The sequence below is a fragment of the Chlorocebus sabaeus genome, chromosome 11, assembly GCF_047675955.1.
Source record: "Chlorocebus sabaeus isolate Y175 chromosome 11, mChlSab1.0.hap1, whole genome shotgun sequence".
Classification (NCBI taxonomy): domain Eukaryota; kingdom Metazoa; phylum Chordata; class Mammalia; order Primates; family Cercopithecidae; genus Chlorocebus; species Chlorocebus sabaeus.
In genome coordinates, this window is record NC_132914.1 from 45,315,407 (window position 1) to 45,337,055 (window position 21,649).

At 37.7% G+C, this 21,649-nt stretch overlaps 1 protein-coding gene across 1 annotated transcript in view; it reads right to left on the bottom strand.

The window, feature by feature from the left end:
- RPAP3 (RNA polymerase II associated protein 3) overlaps window positions 1–21,040 on the bottom strand; it is a 38,797-nt gene extending 17,757 nt beyond the window's left edge. Inside the window, exons 1-9 of the mRNA XM_008002990.3 lie at window positions 20,938–21,040; window positions 17,648–17,806; window positions 16,983–17,123; window positions 13,156–13,278; window positions 11,808–11,935; window positions 5,779–5,900; window positions 4,394–4,464; window positions 3,144–3,269; window positions 2,052–2,179 (exon numbers count right to left, since the gene is read on the bottom strand). Of these exons, the coding sequence (XP_008001181.1) occupies window positions 2,052–2,179; window positions 3,144–3,269; window positions 4,394–4,464; window positions 5,779–5,900; window positions 11,808–11,935; window positions 13,156–13,278; window positions 16,983–17,123; window positions 17,648–17,800 (992 nt within the window). The 5' untranslated portion in view covers window positions 17,801–17,806; window positions 20,938–21,040. The remainder of the gene's footprint in view (window positions 1–2,051; window positions 2,180–3,143; window positions 3,270–4,393; window positions 4,465–5,778; window positions 5,901–11,807; window positions 11,936–13,155; window positions 13,279–16,982; window positions 17,124–17,647; window positions 17,807–20,937) is intronic.
- Between the last annotated feature and the right edge of the window lie 609 nt (window positions 21,041–21,649).

Here is a 21,649-nt window from a genome sequence, read left to right on the forward strand (position 1 = left end):
ACTATTTTCACTAAACTTTAAATAAAATTTAGCTTTCTTTCAAATACAAATGCAAACAACAGTACCTATCACTTTGTCACCAATAAAAATCAGACATTTTGGCCAGGCGTGGTGGCTCATGCCTATAATCCCAGCACTCTGGGAGGCCGAGGCATGCGGATCACCTGAGGTCAGGAGTTCAAGACCAGCCTGGCCAACACGGTAAAACCCCGTCTCTACTAAAAATACAAAAATTAGCCAGGCATCATGGCGCACGCCTGTAGTCTCAGCTACTCAGGAGGTTGAGGCAGGAGAATTACTTGAACCCAGGAAGTGGAGGTTGCAGTGAGCCGAAATTACACCACTGCACTCCAGCCTGGGTGACAGAGTGGGACTCTGTCTCAAAAAAAAAAAAAGTAAAAATCAGATATTTCCGTATCACATTACAACTGTTACTGGTATCTCAAAATATTACTTATGCTCACCACTATTCAGAATTACAGTAAAAATGTAACCTGTTGCTTACTTGCATGTGATTGCAGTGTCTGGTTCATAGATACTCTTGTGACAAGGCTGGCAACCATTGGGCAACTCTGCCCTAGTAGTTATTCAGAAGCCAAAGAGCTAAGGCATGTGTTACCACATTGGAAATCTAATCATCTGCATTGCTTCAGGTATTCCCTGTCCACACTTGTTTGTTGATTAATATGTGGAAGATGTGTCGGGGATCATCCCAAAATTTAGTGTCCTTACTGAAACCTTACAATCATGTCTTTAAAATTTTTTTAACATTAACTTGTCTGTATTTTAAATGTAGTTTCAAATACGGTACAATGTGACTGCAAATAAGCAGCAGGTTAAATTTCTACTGTAATTCTGAAGAGTAGTGAGCATAAAACACAGCACTTGCCTGTATTTTAAATGTAGTTTCTCATTTTGAGGTGTGTTAATTAAAAAGCACATATACTACTATATCACAATTTTTAATATTTTCAAAACTATATTTTGATATAATTGGTTTCCTTTGTAATCCTAGTTGCATAGCTAAGCATTTAAAAATATTCTGAGAAGCGTTCAACATACAGCTAAAGGATCAGCAGTTTCAAAGACACCAGTTCCCTTTTGTTTTACATGTATGTATATACAACACTTCCAGAGTTCCCTTTTGTTTTACATGTATGTATATACAACACTTCCAGAGTTCCCTTTTGTTTTACATGTATGTATATACAACACTTCCAGAAAAGAGTTTGCCCAAAGGGCTCTGAAGTTAAAAATAATTTTTGAATCAAGATTCAGAATACTATATATAAAGCAACTAGAGGAAAACTGGTAAACTGTGTAATGCCAGACTTAAAAGTGGGAAAAAAAAAAAATATATATATATATATATTTTTTTTTTATATATATATATATATATATATATATATATTTTTTTTTTTTTTTTTTTTTTGAGAGTCTTGCTTAGTCACCCAGGCTGGAGTGCGGTGGCGCGATCTCGGCTCACTGCAACCTCTGCCTCCCGAGTTCATGACATTCTCCTGCCTCAGCCTCCCGAGTAGCTGGGACTACAGGTGCCCGCCACTAGGCCCAGCTAATTTTTTTGTATTTTTAGTAGAGACGGGGTTTCACCACGTTAGCCAGGATGGTCTCGATCTCCTGACCTCGTGATCTGCCCGTCTCGGCCTCCCAAAGTGCTGGGATTACAGGCGTGAGCCACCGCGCCCAGCCAAAAGTGGGAAAATATTGACAAGAACATCTACTGAATACACACCTTGTGCCTGGAACTGTGTATGTACATAAACACACACATACACATACACACATACACATAAACATACAGATACACATACACACATACACATACACACTATTTTTCCCCTCTCATTTCACTTTAATTTAAATGCTCAAAAATATATCAATTAAATTTTAATTTACTTAAATTTACCATAAATTGGCATGTGAGCTAACCTAACATGCCATAATTGGTATGTTAGGTAACTTATGGTAAAAATTTACCAATTTATTGTAAATTTTTATCCTGAAAAGCACTAAAATTAACTAATACTTACTTCTGAATCTTCAGATAGGCCATAGCTCTGTTAGCTGGAAGAAGGGCATTAGCACCATCTGCTGCTATCCCTCGAGTATAGCATTCAATTGCTCTTTCATATTTCCCCTCTTTGAAAAATCCATTCCCCTGTTATTTTGTAGAGAAATATGGAGAATTTAAAAAATGCAAAAAAATTAAATGAATTCAAATCTTATGAAACACTGCAAGGATATTCACCAACAGTATTTCAGGAAAGAATATTGTTAAAAATCTGGCCCCTGAGACACGTTTTAGAATCTGTTGGTTTGGGTTGTTTCTTTTTTAATGGCATTATTGTTCTTTCAGTACTAAAAAGGAAAAACATGTATACTACTATATTACTTTGCAGCATTCACTATTATTCCATTAATTACATATTACGCAAAGCTTAAATTCAAAAACCTATTTTAACAAAGGTCCAAATAATATACTTCCTTAAGTTACATTAGAAGCTGTAAAAAGAATTTCATAACTCAAATAAATTTTGTGAAAGAACACAGTACCAGAATCATAAAGCCCACTCTTCAATAACTTTAATATGCCCAAATATAAGATAAATTCAACTGTATTGGAATTTGTATACCTGATTTCACTATAACATTTACTTATAATCAGAGTCAAATATCACAATCAATAATCATTTCATAAGTATTTATTATGAATCTTCTGTGGGTCCAGGAAAGGCTATAAATAAATGAAACCTCCTCAACTCACGATAGAGGAATTTCAATCAGAAACAGTCCAGTGTGAATTAATGAAAAAAGTACATTATAAGAATGGATTGTAATTAACTTCTATGTTAAATTTATAACTATGTATATGTAAATATATAAAACATTCAAAAGTAGTTTCCAAACTTAAGTGTTTCCATAGTTACTTTTTTAATTTATGTATAAAGTCATCAATTACCCAAACTTCGAATTAGTAGGCCCCAGAGGCTTTAGTGTATTTAATTTCCAATTCCTACTCAAGCAAAACTTTAATATTAGAGAAAAAATTTAACTGATATACAAGAAATAAATCAACACTCAGCAAAATATATACATTCTATGTTGGATTAGCTTTGGATTACCCGATCTTTCTCTGAAATGGCCTGCTGCTTATTCTGTTGTGCTTCAATTTGCTTTCGCTCTCCTTCTGTTGACTTAACCACTATGTCAGCTTCCTCTGGATATGAGTTTTCTTTGGATGCTAAAGCCTAGGAGACATAGCAGTCAGCTAAAATAAAACAAGTAATACAAGATGCATATACATTTGACCTTAAAACATAAATAGCTCAAATATATTAGAATTTCTGCCACATTTTAAATAATCGAAATAACATTTTCTACTCCAATTCAAAATCTTTCTACTTATTAAAGTAAAAAGTAAAATAAGTATATAATAAATTTAACGTGCTTCTCATTTCAATTAAAATTAGTATCAAACACCACATACTGCATGTTCTGACTTATAAGTTGGAGGTAAACATTGGGTACACATGGAACGGAAACAATGCACACTACAGACTACCTGTTAAGGAGAGAAACACTGGGGGTGGGGAGGGGACGGGATGAAAAACTACCTATTGGGTACTATGCTCACTATCTAGGAGACGGAATCATTCATACCCCAAACCTCAGTTTCATACAATATGCCCATGTAAAAAGCCTTCATATGTACCTTTTGAATCTAAAATAGTAGTTGAAATTATTTTAAATAAATAAATAAGTAGCATCCATTAAAAGTAGTTGCTCATTTATTCAACAAATATTTATTGAATTTCTATACTGGCCAGGCACTGTTTTAGGAGCTGTTTTCAGACCTAACAGTTCATTACATCTACATTACCAAACTTCTCAAATTCAATACTCACAGTCATTATTTGACCTAACACAAAATTTTAAAAATATATAATAGAGTTCACAACTACAATCAAGTTAACATATTTACCAGCAGATCTTACGTGCAATAGTAATGGTAATATTTAAAAGCACACTTTCCCCAATCACTGTCATTTTTCTCTCAATGTTTCAATCAGTGCATAAGCCAAAAAGGAAGAAAATCAGTGGGATAAAAAAAATAATAATTCTGTCATCTGGGAAAGAGAAAAGCAGCAGTAGTTCTAAAGATCTCAGGCAACTTTTAGAACAATCAAGCGTCTTTAAATACCATTACACTCCCTCTGGCTTGCAAATTCATTTAGTAAAACTCTATGGTACAAAGAATTAAAATTAGAAAATCTCAGTATTAAGAAATCTATAGTACAAAATACGTGCAAAAAGCTTTACTTCTTCAAATAAAAGTTATAATACACTTAAAATTTAAATAACTATAGTTTACCTGATTGATTTTCCTGAGTTCATTTGTTGCTTCAAAGTTATTTGGTTCCAGTTCTAATACTCTTTCATAATCTAAGAGAAGATAAAAAAATTTCTAAAGATCAGTAATATTTAAAAACTTGTATAAAACAATCTTTTGTTGCCTGTGACAATTAGGCAACTGTCCTACAGCAAAATAAAAGAGAAACAAAGAAATACTGTCATTAGGCCACTGAACTTTCTTTTTTTAAGACATTCTCACTCTGTTGCCCAGGCTGAGTGCAGTGGCGCAATCTTGGCTCACTGCAACCTCCAGCTCCCAGGTTCCAGTGATTCTGTACCTCAACCTCCTGAGTAGCTGGGACTACAGGCACACACCACCAAGCTCAGTTAATTTTTGTATTTTTAGTACAGACAGGTTTTCTCCACGTTGGCCAGGTTAGTCTCAAACTCCTGGCCTCAAGCAGTCTTCCCATCTTGGCCTCCGAGACTGCTAGGATTACAGGTGTAGGCCACTGTGTCCAGCCAAGCCACTGAACTTTCTTCTTCTCCCCTAGGGCAGACAAAATCCTATGACAAACCATCTTCCACCAGCCCCAGGAAGGATACCTGCTATCATAAGTTGTACATCATAAAACCAAGAAGCAGGCCAGGCACGGTGGCTCACTCCTGTAATCCCAGCACTTTGGGAGGCTGAGGTGGGAAGACCACCTGAAGTCAGGAGTCAAGACCAGCCTGGCCAACATGGTGAACATGGGGAACCCTGTCTCTACTAAAACTACAAAAATTAGCCGGGCGTGGTGGTAGGCACCTGTAATCCCAGCTACTTGGAAGGCTGAGGCAGGGAGAATCACTTGAACCCAGGAGGCAGAGGTTGCAGTGAGCCAAGATCACGCCATTGCACTCCAGCCTGGGCGAAAAAGCGAGACTGTCTCAAAAAAAAAAAAAAAAAAAAAAAACCCTAAGCAGCAGCAAAATCCAATTAAATATCAGCTTTATTCAGATTTTGTGATTTACAATACACAAACCTATTTTACGGAATAATAGAAGGCTTAGAATTTATAAGTGAACAAAAATGTGTTGAGCTTTAAACACACTACCTCTTGCCTCACAAAAGCCAACAAGACATTTTAATGCCTATTTTACAGATGAGAAACTGAAAGTCAGAGAAGATACTGGTTACATAGCTAATACTTAGTAACATGAAAATTTGAACCAAATTCTGACTGGTGGCAAATAACACATTCTTTCTTAAAAAATCAAGATATCTTTTCAGTTCCAAAAATGACCTTTGTTCAAATACAGAAAGCTCTCTAAAGGTAGTAACTGTGATTACTCAGTATTCTCTACATAGCATCTGTTAGATAACACTGTTAAAGAATTTTTTAGATAATGACTAGAAAATACCTTTTTTGGCCTCTTCTAATTTTTGCAAAGCAAATCGAGCAGCACCTCGTCTGGAATAAGCCTTTGTATAACTTCTATTCAAGGCAATTGCTAAATTACAATCAGACTCAGCAACAGCAAATCTGCAATTTAAAAACATTAAAACAAATAAAGTAAACAAAACTAATTTACTAAACCAAAACTTCAAAATTTGTTTCTGAAATCCCTGAAAAGGGAATTTACTTGCCCACTGAAGGCATTTTTCCCACCTCCTTTTAGTTAACTAAGCATAATAAAAGCAATACTGCCATTCCTCAAAGATATTGTGGGTTTAATTCTAGACCACCACAACAAATGTCACAATAAAGCTAGTCACACAAATTTTTTGGTTTTCCAGTGCATACAAAAGTTTTATTTACACTATACTGCAATCTAGTAAGTGTGCAAAAGCTTTATGTCTAAATAACAATGTATATACCTTGATTAAAAAATACTTTATTGCTAAAAAATGCTAATAATTATCTGAGTCTTCAGTGAATATTTATCTTTGTGCTGTTGGAGGATCTTGCCTTGATGTTGATGGCTACTGACTGATCAGGATGGTGAAGGTAGCATGTGATGCTGTTTGATAGCATTTACATAATAGAACTTAATATTGGAGTCAATCCTCTCAAACTCTGCCACTTTATCAACTAAGTTTATATAATGTTCTAAATCTTCTGTTGTCCTTTCAAAAACATTCACAGCACCTTCACCTAGTATAGATTCTCTCTCAAGAAACCACTTTCTGTGCTCATCCATAAGAAGCAACTGATCATCCATTCAAGTTTGAACACAAGATTGTAGCAATTCAGTCACATCTTCCTCCACTAAAATCTTGAACCCCTCAAAGTCATCCATAAGAGTTGAAATCAACTTCTTCCAAACTCCTGTTAACACTGACATTTTGACCTCCTCTCATGAATTACGGACACTTTTAATGGCATCTAAAATAGCTGATCCTTTCCAGGTTTCAATCTACTTTGCCCAGATCCACTAGAGGAATCACAATCTATGACAGCTACAGCCTATGAAATGTATTTCTTAAATAACAAGACTTGAAAGTTGAAATGACTCTTCGATCTATGGGCTGCAGAACGGATATCGTGTTAGGAGGCATGAAAACAACATTCATCTCCTTGTACATCTTCATCAGAGATCTTGGGTGAGTAGGTGCATTGTCAATACACTACTTTGAAATAAATCTTTTTTTCTAAGCAGGTCTCAATAGCAGGCTTAAAATGTTCAATAAACCAGTTCATAAACAGATGTGCTGTCATCTAGACTTTGTTGTTGTATTTATAGAGCACAGGCAGATTAGATTTAACATAATTCCTAAGGGCCCTAGGACTTTTGGAATGGTAAATGAGCACTGTCTTCAACTTAAAGTCACCAGTTGCATTAGCCTCTAACAAGAGAATCAGACTGTCCTTTGAAGCCAGGCATTCCCTCTAGCTGTGAAAGCCCAAATGGCACTGTCTTCTAACAGAAGGCTGTTTAGTCAACACTGAAAATGTGTTGTTTAACATAGTCACCTTCATCAATTACCTTAGCTAGATCTTCTGGATAACTTTCTGCAGGTTCTCCATCAGCACCTGCTGCTTCACTTTCCACTTTTGTTTAAGCTTCTTTCCTTAAACTTCATAAATCAACTTCTGCTAGCTTTCAACTTTTCTTCTGCAGCTTTCTCACCTCTCTCAGCCTTCACTAAATTGAAGAGCGCTAGGGCCTTGCACTAGATTAGACTTAGGATCAGGGGAATGTTGCGGCTGATTTGATCTTCTATACAGACCAATAAAACTTTCTCCCTATCAACAATAAGCTTCTTTTGCTTTTAATTATTTGTGTTCATTGGAGTAGCCCTTTTAATTTCCTTCAAGAACTTTTCCTTTGCATTCACATCTTGGCTAACTGGCACAAGAGGCCTAGCTTTCAGTCAGTCTTTGCTTTCGACATGCCTTCCTAAGTTTAATCATTTCCAGCTCTTCCAATTTAAAGTGAGAGATCTGCGAGTCTTCTTTCACTTGAATACTTACATGCCACTGTAGGGTTTTGTTTGTTTGTTTGTTTGTTTGTTTGTTTGTTTTGAGACGGAGTCTTACTCTCTCGCCCAGGCTAGAGTGCAGTGGCATGATCTCAACTCACTGCAACTTCCGCCTCCTGGGCTCAAGCAATTCTCGTGCCTCACCCTCTCAAGTAGCTGGGATTATAGGTATGCACCACCACACCTGGCTAAATTTTTATATTTTTAGTAGAGACAGGGTTTCATCATGTTGGCCAGGCTGGTCTCCAACTCCTGACCTCAAGTGATGCCGCCCACCTCAGCCTCCCAAAGTGCTGGGATTACAGGTGTGAGCCACCGTGCCTGGCCTCACTGTAGGGTTATTAACTGGCCTAATTTCAATACTGTTGTGTCTCAGGGAATAGGGGGGCCCAAGGAGAAGGAGAGAGATTGGGTTGTGGGGGCGGCTGGTCAATTAAGCACAGGATGCACAACAACATATGGGTGTGCTTGATGGCTCCCCAAAACAATTACAATAGAAACGTCAAAGATCCCTGATCAGAGATCACCATAACAGATACAATAATAATAAAAGAAATCTGAAATACTGCAACAATTATCAAAACGTGACACACAGACACAAAGTAAACACATGTTGTTGGACAAATGGCACCAATAGAGTTGCTTGACTTCCCTGATACAAGGTTGCCACAAACTTTCATTTTGTAAAAACAGTATCCCAAAGGATTATAAATTATGTTGCTATAAAGACACATGCACACATATGTTTATTGCAGCACTATTCACAATAGCAAAGACTTGGAATCAACCCAAATGTCCATCAGTGACAGATTGGATTAAGAAAATGTGGCACATATACACCATGGAATACTATGCAGCCATAAAAAAGGATGAGTTTGTGTCCTTTGTAGGGACATGGATGCAGCTGGAAACCATCATTCTTAGCAAACTATCACAAGAACAGAAAACCAAACACTGCATGTTCTCACTCATAGGTGGGAACTGAACAATGAGATCACTTGGACTAGGGAGGGGAACATCACACACCGGGGCTTATCATGGGGAGGGGGGAGGGGGGAGGGATTGCATTGGGAGTTATACCTGATGTAAATGACGAGTTGATGGGTGCAGCACACCAACATGGCACAAGTATACATATGTAACAAACCTGCACATTGTGCACATGTACCCTACAACTTAAAGTATAATAATAATAAATAAATTTAAAAAATAAATAAGAAAAAAAAAAAAAAAACAGTATCTGTGGATGCAATAAAGTGACACACAATAAAACAACATATGCCTATAATTCCTAATGGTGAAACATTAGTAGCATTCCCTTTAATACAAGAAACAAGAATGCCCATTATCACTGCTTTTTCTTGGTATTATATAGAGGTCTTCACCAAAGCAGTTCCACAAGAAAGAAACACAAAGACTAGAAACAAGGAAAAAAGCCTGAAATTATTCTCAGATGATATGATGGTCCTAAAAGAAAACTCAAAACAATCTAGAGACATTGCTAGAAATATTAAAAGTTTAGTAAGGTGACTACGACAGACCAACAAGAAACAAACAAAACATCTAACAAAGACCTACCAGACACAGATGCAAAAAATTTTAAGACTGTTTTCAAAGACATTAATGACAATATAATTGGAGATATTTCACATTCACCTATAATAAAGTACAAAAACACACAATATGATTCTCTCCAGACTGATTTATAAATCTAATGCAATTCTAATCAAAATCTCAACAGGATATTTTAAGGAATTTGGGAAGATAATTCTAAAAGTTACATTGATGAGTAAAAGTCCAAGAATACCCAAAACATTCCTGAATAATAAAAGGTAGCAGAATATTCAGTATACCAAATATTAAGACTTACAATTATAATGCTATAATAATTAAAGATAGTGTGGAATGGATATAAGGACAGGCAATAGACCAGTGTAAAGAACAGAGAGATGAGAAAGTGATCTAGGAAAACATGACATATGACAATAGTAGCATAGCAGATCCACAGGAGAAAGCAGGGCTATTCCAAAAATAGAGCTGGAAAAACATTCAGCATATGTGAAAACGCCTAAATGTGAAAATTAAATCTTAAAAATGTTTAGAAGAAAGTAGAGGAGACTATTATGAACTCAAGCAGCAAACTATTTTTTTCAACAAATCATTTTATAAAGTCCTAATCTTTTTAAAAAATCAATAAGTTGAACTATATTAAAATTGAATGTTTATATTCATTAAAATTCCATAAAGAAGATAAGCTACAAATTGAGGGAAGAGAGTTATTATGAAAAAGACCAAAAGATTAGTATCCAGAATAAAGAACTCTCAAAATAAATCAATAGAAAAAGCCCTAAAAAAAAATGGACAAACACCAAATAGGCATTTCACAAGGAAAAAAAAAAAAAAAAAAAGTGGAAAATATATAAGCTGCTTAACCTTACCAACAGTTGAGAAATGAAAACTTTACTAATAGTTGAGAAGTGCAAAATGGCATTTCAAAGACACATGAAACGCCATTTTACACCCACTAGATTGACAACAATTAAGAAGCCCAACTATATCAGTGTTGGTAAGGGTAAGAAATAGGCATTATTATACACTGCTAATGAGACTGTAAACTCATCCATTTACCTTTGTAACAACTGTGTAACAACAAACTACCTTTGTCATCATCCTGTGAAGCTGAACACCTACACATTTTATGACCCAACACCAAGAAATATATACAAAAATGTTCACAGCATTGCTGAAATAAGGAAGGAAAGGACAGAAGGTGGGCAATAGAAAGAGGGACAGAAGGAGGGAAGAAAGAGTGGGAGGGAGAGAGAGAAAAACAAAGGAAGAAAGGAACGAACCAACAATCCAGCAACACAATAATAGACACATAATGGTATATTTCTAAAAAGAAATTATCCTTTGTAACAGTTACAATCAGAGCTCTAGAACTATATGCATCAAAACAAGAATGAATCATAAAAATATAATAGAGAAATAGGTGAGCCACAGAAAACTACACACAGTATGATATACTTTTAAAGCTCAAAAATAAGCAAGATTATACCATATATTATTTACCAACATATACATATATAACAAACCGTTTTTAAATCAAAAGAATGACAAATATATAATTCAAGATAGTGGTTAACTGGGAGGGAGGCAAGGGACAGGATACAGAAAGGAGCATCAAGGTAACTTCAAAAATAATGGTAATGTTCTGGTTCTTAAGTTGAGAGGGGTGTTTATATAGGCTTATTTTAAATTATTCTCTGTAATTTATGTATATGATACATATATTGCAGATATCAAATATTATAAAATGTAAGTATTTCCCTAATTTTTTAGAAGATTAATATCATGAGTTTCAAAGACATAAAAACATGCTATTTAAATAGTAAAAACTCAGATACCAATAAAATTTGTATTTCCAAATAATTAAAACAGTAAGAATGTCTTCCTTGATGGTGTTTATCTTTTTAAAAAACCCCTTTGATAGGTTGGTTACCTGCATATGACAAGACAATACCACATTTATATTCTTCCACATTATTTATTTTAAAAGTCAGTATGACTTAATGACAAACAAATGTTGAAACATATCTTAAGTTTTCCATAATAAATGTTCTCTAGATTAAATAGTGGATAAATAGCTTTTCAAAATAATGGGATACTGATTTCTAAAAATATCCAACTAACATTTTTAGCTTTGTGAATTAGATAAGAACACTATTACTGAATTTTTAGAGGAATACCTCAGTAAAGTGAGCCATGGGAACAAGGTTTTAGCACCAGATGTTTAAAATGGCTTAAGCAAAATAATTCAGTAAAAAGGAGTGAGCTATAAGAATTTACAGTTGAAAACGCGATACATTCACAATCTGTCCTCCACACCTTAATCCAGAAGTTTTTTTAGTAAGTCTCCATATATACATAAGACATTCACATTCACACACGTTACAAAAGTCCTTACTTTTTCAGTCTAAAATACGCTGATGCTCTGTTCGTTGGCAACACGGGATTATATGGATCAGCATCCATGCCTTTTGTGTAGCAGTCAATTGCTTCATCATATTTTCCTTGTTTGAAGTATTTATTGCCCTGAAAAAAGAGAAAATTATATAAATTCTTTTTACAAATTCTGAAATTCACTACAGTTGACCCTTGAACAACCCAGGTTTGAAGGGCATGGGTCCACTTAAATGTGGATTTTTTTCAATAAAAGTCTGCATCAAGTGTGCCTGCCTCCCCTTCCAACTATTCTACCTCTTCGGCCTCTGCCACCCCTGAGAGAGCAAGACCAACTCCTCCTCTTCCCCATCCTCAGCCTACTCAATGTGAAGATGACAAGGATGGAGACTTTTAAATGATCCACTTCTACATACTGAAATATATTTACATAAATAAATACACATTCTCTTCCTTAAAATGTTCTAATAACATTTTCTTTTCTCTAGCTTACTTTTTTGTAAGAATACAGTATATAATACATATAACACATAAAATTTGTGCTAATCAACTATTTGTGTTATCCATACTGCTTCCGGTCAACAGTAAGCTATTAGTAGTTAAGTTTTTGGGGGAGTCACAAGTTATATGCAGATTTTTTACTGCATGAGGCACTGACCCCACACTGTTCAAGGGTAACTGTATATGGTCATTGTATGGGCACAACCCAAGAGCCCAGGCAGAAAAATGAGTAAAATACCTAGCATTATATTCCTTATTGACAATGTCAACCTACAGAAATGTAACCCAAAAAAAGCATAAAGAGTTTAATCTGAAAAGAGTTCCACCTTTGTGAAAGTAATACAGCTGGTTTTATAATAATGAGGCATCCCTCAGGGAGATACTGAACATTCCAAAAAGTAACCAAAGATAGCCTTTGATACCTGGGAGTGGAATATAATATTTATGCCAAGAATCACACACTAATTTCAAGTTACTTCAATCTACTACTAAAAACACTGGACAACTCCAGGTACAGTCTAAGCATTTTACATAAAACAGTTCACTTACTACTCCTAAGAACCCATTGAGGTTGGTAATATTATTATTATCATTTTACAGAAGAGATAACTGAAGTTCAGAAGTTTAAAGAACTTATCGAGATTTGAAACCAGGTAATCTGGCTCCAGAGCATGTACTCCTAACCAATATGTTACACTGCCTCCAGAGAGGGATGTAGCCAATAACAACAGAGAGTTTAAACACCTATTAAAACCGTGCTCAAGAAACTTTAGGGTCCACATGATTTTCAACATCTCCTGCTTACCTGAAAAAAAAAAAAAAAAACAAAAAAACCCCTAACTAATTAGTACCTTTTCTTTTAAAACAAGAGCCTTTTGTGAATCTACATGAATCCCATCTTCTTCCGACTCTGATTCTTGAGACAGAGACTCATGGGTACTATCGTCTTTGTCAAGCTCATCAAGGATACTGTCCTAAAACCAAAAGGAGGAAAACAGTGGTCATAATTATATGATTGGGGCTAAAAAAAAAGACATACTAAAAAAATACACTCAAATGAATGTAAATTATTACAATCTAAGGACCTACAGGCTTACAAAGCAACCCAAATCTCTCACTGTTAAGACTATATCCAGAGAAAAAGATGCCTTTGTTTAGAAAACCAAGATGCAAACCAAGAATCTGACTACGAACTCATAAAGCTAAGTCAATAAACTGTACAAATCATCCCTAAATCACAAACTATTAGCAGTTAGGTATTATGGTTTAAAGGAAGTTTGCAAATAGCCCTAAACTAATATAATTAGCACCCATTAGCAGAGAAAGGTTTTAAAAAAATTTTTTTCTTCCTTATTTTAAAACAAAAAACTGCTATTTTAAAACTGTTATTTTAAAACAAACAAAAGAAGAGCACATTAACTCCTAATATTCACAATAACCTATGAGGAAGGTATAACTACCCATGTTTTCCACTTGAGGGAACTGAAATGCAGAAGTTAGTTAACTCATTCGAGGTCACTCAGCTAGTAAGTGACCAAGTCTACTTCCTCCAAGAGCTCTCAATCGATATGTTATACTGTCTCTGAGGGTATTCCAAAATATAGCTGCCTCTACTAAAGGAAAAATAAAAAATGTGCTAGTCCCATGATTCTCAATCTCTTTTGACTCACACTACTTTCATGGTAATAAATAATTTCATAGACGGCCACCAGAATTTTTCTCTTATTTTTTATATGATAAAACAATGATTTTTAGTAAGATTTTATTTTTATTTTTATTTTTGAGACAGCATCTGGCTCTGTTGCCTAGGCTGGAGTGCAGTAGTGTGATGTCAGTTTACTGCAACCTCCAACTCCCAGGCTCAAGCCATCTCCCACCTTGCTCTCCCAAGTAACTGGGACTACAGGCGTGCACCACCATGTGCAGCTAGTTTTTTATTTTTTGTAGAGACGGGCTTTTGCCACATTGGCCAGGCTGGTCTGGATCCTAAGCCCAAGCAATCTGCCGCCTCAGCCTCCCAAAGTGTTGGGATTACAGGCGTGAGCCACCAGGACGACCATTAGAATTCATTAAAGCACTTTTAAACACAAACTTTAATTATTATATAAACAAAATCCTTTTTGCATTCAACACTATTTTAAAGTTATTTACATAAGAAAAAAACAAATTGCTTATAAAAATAAAAAAACTATGCATAGTTTCATTAAATGAACATTGAAACATGGATTAAAATTTAGCTATGTGTTTTAGCATGAAGATTCTAGAAATACTACCAGCCTACCAACATTGTAGCCAGGATTATCCAACCCTGCTATGCTGACATGTATAGAAAACTAACAGCAGCAGAACACTAAAGCAGCTGCTCAGATCTGAACTAGAAAGAAATGGGAATTAAACAACTATATCTTGTATAGAGACACTAAAATGACAATTGCAAGCTATGCAGTACAATCTTGATGGCATTGTCCACATACAGCAGGAGCTCAATCAGTATCTGCTGAATGAGTAAATGCCTGTGTAGAAAACACCTCTATAAGAAATCATCTGAGATGATGCCTTTCAGGAAAGGACATTATAAGAAGACACCAACTGATGAAAAGGAACAGGCTATAACAAAAAGTCACACACAAAAAAAAATGAAGACAGTCTACATGACACTTAAGAATAAATTCTATTTTCAGAAAGTATTTCCAACAGTGATAAATTCAAGACCCAAAATTTTACTTTTCCTATATTGGGACAATCCTGAAGCAGATGGCAAACTAAAATCCCCAGCTCTCTCTTAATTAGCCTTAGTTTTATTAACAAAAATACCACACAAATAATTTGGAAAACTGTTTGACAGTATTTTCTAAAGCTAAATGTATTTATAAACTATGCCCCAGCAAATCCCCTCTAGGGTGCTTATACCCATCAAAAGACAAGTACAAGAATGTTCACAGCAGGTTCATTCATCATAGCCCCAAACCACCACCAATACAAAAGTATTATCAATAGAAGAACGGACACAAATTAAGACATCCACACAATGGAATTCTGGTCAGCAATGAAAAAGAACTGCTGCTACTCACAATATGGATCTCAAACAATGATAGCGAAAGAAGCCAAACTTAATGCATACTGTATAATACATTTATATGAAATTCCAAAACTGTATACAGTATGAGAGGTGAGAACAGTGGCTGATTTTGAGAGGTCATCTACTGAAAGTAAGGCCTCTGCGAGGCTGGAAATGTTCTTTTTGTTTTTGTTTTTTTGAGACAGAGTTGCCCAGGCTAGAGTGCAGTGGTGTGCTCTTGGCTCACCGCAACCTCTGCCTCCCGGGTTCAAGCCATTCTCATGCCTCAGCCTCCCAGAATGTTCTATATCTTGATCCGAACAGTGGTTTCACAGGTGTACACCTGAGTAAAAATTCAGGAAGATGTACACTTAAGATTTTTGGACTTTATGTACATTATACCTCAGTAAAAATGTTAAACAGAAAAATGCAGAGAAATCAGACAGTGGTTACTTCTGGAAGCAGAAGGGAGAAAACAACATAGGATCAGAAAGGAGCACACGAGTAGCTTCAAAGATATTGGAAAAATTCTCTTTAAGTTAGATAGTAGGCTCATGTATTCATTTTATTACTATGCTTTAGAACATATATCTCTACATATTCTTTGGTATGAATCAAATATTACATAATAAACACTTGTTTAAAAACTAAAGAGGAATATATATTCCAAATTCATCAGTTGGTTATCACATCCCCTAACACACCCCTAACCAAATCAACCCTTAAAGTAGATCAGAGTGCAGAATAGTGCTGGCCAACAGGTTCTCTTTCACAGGCTGACACGAAAGTGGCTGCTTGAAACACTGGTAAAGGGTTGTAAGGCAGAGCACTGGTGGTGATTCTCCAAGTATGTTGTGTATCACATGTGGGAGATGGGAGGACACACATCTGCTATCCCAGTCTAGAAGGGTAAAGAAGCCCAACTTCCTGGGATCAAGATAGGCCAATGTTTATTGTTACACAGCCCCAGTCCTAAGACTAGACACAAAGGCATTCTCTTTTAACAGATTACTGCAGGTCCTTCAGTTTACAACAAAGACATCTGCACAGTCTTTCTTTTCTGGGAGTATCTTAGAATTCTGGCTGTTTAGGGGTTAGAGAAGGTGGCGAAGAGGGGAGCAGTATGACTATAAAGGGATGGCACAAAGGGAATCTTTGTGGTGATGCCATATATCTGCATCTTAATTGCGGTTGGGTTATCCAAACCTACACGTAGGATAAAATAATATAGAACCATACACACACTATACCAATGTCAATTCCTAGTTTTGATACTGTATACTACAGCTAAGAAAGATGTAACCACCAGAGGAAACTGGATGAAGAGTACGCTGGATAAATAAATAGTAATAAATAAATAAATAGTAATTTTTGTAAAAAGAAAAAAAAAAGAATAAAATCCTGGCTGTTTTAGCCACAATTCGCTGAAGGAGGATTGCAGGAAAAAAAATTATCTCATTAAAGAGCTATGTAATTAAATGTTTATTCCACATAAAATCATGTATAAGAGAAAGACACAGGCCATAACCCTACATTCTTCTTCACTTAACCCATGACTATCAGCTAACTCCCAGAAACTTTCACTCAAATAGTAAGAAGCAAACAACTAGATTAACTTACCACATCAAGTTTTGCCCATGCCTCATAATCATAAGATTTTATCCTGTTTTTTGTGTTTTCCTCTTTGGTTTTTTTGGAAGGCTCTTTAGCTTTGCCTTTCTTCTTTTTCCTAAAATTCCCATTTCGAATAGGAGGTAAATTCTGAGGAGGGAAAAAAAAAAACACAAAGTTGTGAGTAAAAGACTTCAAAGACTTTTTGAAAAGCAGAATTTCTAAAAACATTGACGGTGAGCCGGGCACAGTGGCTCACGCCTGTAATCCCAGCATTTCCGGAGGCTGAGGTGGGCGGATCACTTGAGGTCAAGAGATTAAGACCATACTGGCCAACATGATGAAACCCTGTCTCTACTAAAAAAAAAAATACAAAAAGTAGCTGGGCATGGTGATGCGCACCTGTAGTCCCAGTTACTCAGGAGGCTGAGGCAGGAGAATTGCCTGAACCCGAGAGGTGGAGGTTGCAGTGAGCCGAGATCGCGCCACTGCACTCCAGTCTGGTGACACAGCGAGACTCCATTGCAAAGAAAAAAACAAATAAAAAGAAAAAACAAATTGACAGTGAAGCAAATCACTTCAATTTCAGTATTTTCACAAAACATTTTTAAAAGTTATGCTTTATTTTTATAAAAACAGTTTTGGTGGATCTTAATTAAGAATTCTTAATTTACCTCTTCAGGAACACCATTCTGTCTTCTTAGTTCCATATCCTTTTGTTTAATGTCTTTTTCCCAGTTTTCTAAATCCCTCATAAAGTCTTGTAATTCTTCCGCATTTTGTTTCACTTGTAGTTGTAATTCGATTGCTTTATTTGCTGAAGTCATTATGGCCTGCAGAGTTTTGAACAACCAACCTCTGATAAGAATAGGCCTATTTGGTTTATTTTTCTGAAAGCTAATTATTTTTTACCACTTCATAAGTGGCCAAGATACCTGGACAGAAGAGAGCCAACTGATGCTGAACAAAAAAAATTCAATATAATATTTTAAAAATAAATCAGTTGCTGAATAAACAAATGAAAAATAGACAAGTTTGAGCATCCTTGAAAGGCAACATTAAAGAAAGGTAATTGGGAGAAAAATCACTGAAATTATCAAGCAGCCTGTGGTAGCAGACAGGCTGCTCATCTCTGGAGTTGAGCACTTACCTCCTTTATTTCTTTTTCTTCCAACATTTAACTTCTTCTATGTGAAAGGCCCTGAATCAAGATTTAGGGATGCAAAAACAAGAGGTCCCTTGGGTAGCAGAGAAGAAAAAAATATATAAAGTACCAGTAACAAAATACGTTAGGCAGGGTTTCTCAACCTTGGGACCACTGACATTTTGGGCCAAAAAAGTTGTTGTAAGAGTGCTGTCCTGTGCACTGTAGGATGGTTGGCAACGTTTCTGTCCTCTACCAACTAGGTGCCAGGATCATCCCTTCCCCTCATGGACTGTGACAACGAAGAATCCCAGACACTGCCAAATGTTCCCTGAGAGGTAAAAATAACCCCTGGTTGAGAACCCTGTGTGAGAGGTACATACAGAGGCTACGGAACTGACTGCAAAAAAATAGGCATGGATCAGATGGTAGGGTGGTAGAGTCAAGGAAGGAGTCCCCAGAGGTGTTGGAACTTAGCTGGATTTAAAAGGGGCCCACCAAGTGACTAACAGGGAGGAGAGGGCAGGCAGAGTGAGGAATTACAAGGGAGAATGAAGAAAGAGAAGATTAAAGAGGTGGACACGGGACAGACTTGAAATGGCAGGCCATGAGGTAAAACCTATATTCTGAAAGTTATATGAAAATATCAAGGTAGTAAAATAAAAAGAACTTGATGACTGATTAGACTGAGGTGTTGGAGAACACAGAAAGACTCAAACAGAGGCCTAGATTTCTGGCTTGGGAGCCTGGTAAGATTACTGATGCCATTTTGAGTCAAGAAATACAATGCTAAAAGGAAAAGAGGGGTCAGTTGGAGGGCAAACAAAGTCAGATTATTTGTTTGGGATATGCTGAATTTGTTTGGGATATGCTAATGGGGCGAGGAGATATTCCATAGGTAGCTATATAGGACTAGAGATAAATGCCAGTGTCACTAGCATAAAGGTAGAAGCTAGAATCAAGGATGTGGCCATGTTTAACCATTGTGACAACTGGGAATGGAGTGAACCTGGAGAACACTAAACGGAGGAAGAGATGCCAAGGAAGAAAAAAGTAGGCAGCAGCACCTAGGCAGCTGGGACGAAAACCTAGAGTGTACTGTCACAGAAGACAAAAAATGAGTTCAAGAAAGTGAGAGAGGTTAGCAGTGCCAAATGGCATGGAGAATACATAGAGGGAAAGAAAGTGCATTACGTTTAGTCATATAAAGACTATTCAGAGTTGCTGGGGTTTTTTTGTTTGTTTTGTTTTTGTTTTTTTAAGACAGAGTCTCGCTCTGTCGCTGAGGCTGGAGTGCAGTGGCACGAACTCAGCTCACTGCAACCTCCACCTCCTAGGTTCAAGTGATTCTCCTGCCTCAGCCTCCCGAGTAGCTGGGATTACAGGTGTAGGCCACCATGCCCGGCCAATTTTTGTATTTTTTTTTTCAGTAAAGACGGGGTTTTACCATGTTGGCCAGGCTGGTCTGGAACTCATGACCTCAAGTGATCCGCCCACCTCGGCCTTCCAAAGTGCTGGGATTACAGGCGTGAGACACCACGCCTGACCTCTATTCAGAGTTTCATTGAGATTTTTTTTTAAAGGGCAGAAGGCCAACAGCTGTGGCTCATGCCTGTAATCTCGGCACTTTGGGAGGCAAAGGTTGGGGGGCAGGGGGAATAGCTTGTGCTCAAGAGTTCGAGATCAGCCTGGGCAACACTTCGAGATCCCCGTCTCTACCAAAAATACAAAAATCAGTCAGGTGTGGTGGCGGGTGCCTATAGTTCCAGATACTCAGGAGGCTGAGGTGGGAGGATCGGAAGATGGAGGCTACAGTGGGCGGTGATGGCCTCAGAGCACTCCAGCCTTGGACAAAAAAAAAAAAAGGATGGGGGAATGAAATGAGTTAAGCAAATGAAATTAGAGTACATTTGCCTTTGATAATGTAAGACTTGTTCTTGAGCATAGTCTGGGGGAAGAGGAACAAAGTAAAAGATACAGGAAAAAGGATGAGTGATGGGGCAAAGTCTCCAAAAAGGTGGAAGAAGATTCAAAGCTTGAGGGAGAGGGGAGAGAAGGTGGGAGGGAGATAGACGGAATTAGAAAAATATTTGTTTAAGACAGTGAAAAATATCTCACTAAGAAGGGACAGCTGCAGATGCAGATAGGTCTTCTGACCCGTAGCCTCAACAACTAAATTAGGTTTAAGCTTCTTTCAGGCAGTGTCCATGTTGGATCATACATGTACATCTCATTCAAAACCAAAACTGGTACAACGCTTTGTTGGGGACTCAAATAAATGAATAAAAGCGCAACAAGTCAGTCAGATACTGACGGGTGCTAGATGCTTTTCCATTTCACCCATCACCGCTGCTGCTCGAACAGGCCCAAAAACTCTCCCAGGGACCCTGCGATGGGGCAGGGGTGCGAGCCAGCAATCAGAAACTTCCAGCGCTTGGGGTATCACTTTCACACGCGCTGTCCGGGCGAACGCCGCACACCCACGCCGCAAGGGGGCGGGTCCCACCGCCGTCTTTGCGGGAGGGCGGCTCTGCCTTCCCGAGCACTGCAAATCTCCCAATACCCCGGGCAGCAGGGTAGAGGGTCCGTCCGCAAAGCAGAGCGCGTAGGCCCGTGTTGCCACGGCGAGCCGCTCCGGGAACGCGCACCCCGGGACGCCGCTACCCTGGACACCAACGCGCCGCCTCAACGTGAGCCTCCACCGCTAGCCCTAGCCCGCCCCGCCTCACCGCTACCCATAACCGCTACCTCTCCTCCCACCTGCCACCCCAAGGATTTCCTACGCTGCTCCGGGCAGCGAGGACCGCAACGCCCGCTCACCTGACCAGGCCGTAACCCGCCGCACTGCAGCCCAGTCAGCCCCGCAGTGACTCACGCAGAGCCCCGCCTCCTGCGCTTTCCCACAAGTCCCCGCGGCCTCGCCCCGCCCCTTTTAGCCTGGGCTTGAGCGCGCGCAGGAAGTAAGCTTCGTGATTTCCTTCTCAGGATGGAACCAGCTTGGTGGCTTGAGGGTATGTAAAAGCAATATCTGAGCCTTCTGCCTCCTTCCAATATGACTAAACTTAATAGGGGATAACCCAAAAACTGCAGGGTCATCCTGATTTTCTGATCTCCAAAACAATAAAACCTTGACTATTTCGTTGGACTCCCTTCAAACAGTTTAAACTCTAATATTTACCTTGCTAATGTCTAACGATTTGTCTGACCTTTGTGAGTATAACCATGTGAGAAAGTTACTGTTTTTCCACCATGAACAGACTACTGTCAACTGGTAATCCTGGTAATTTTAGGGTATTTTTGTTTTTCTTGAAGTACTGGTATTTGGCAAACTAGTCCTTCCGTCTAACTCCCTTGCATCTTTTGCAAGTAAACTCCTTTTCTGAGTGAATCTATCTCTGAGTCTGTCTTTGACATGTGCCAATGTTACACTCTGTCTTTAGATATGCCCTGGCTTATCAAAGAAAAAAGAACGAAACTTTTAACACTTTTTGCTTCTGCTTCCCGTGTGAGGGAGTCATCCTTGCAATGACAA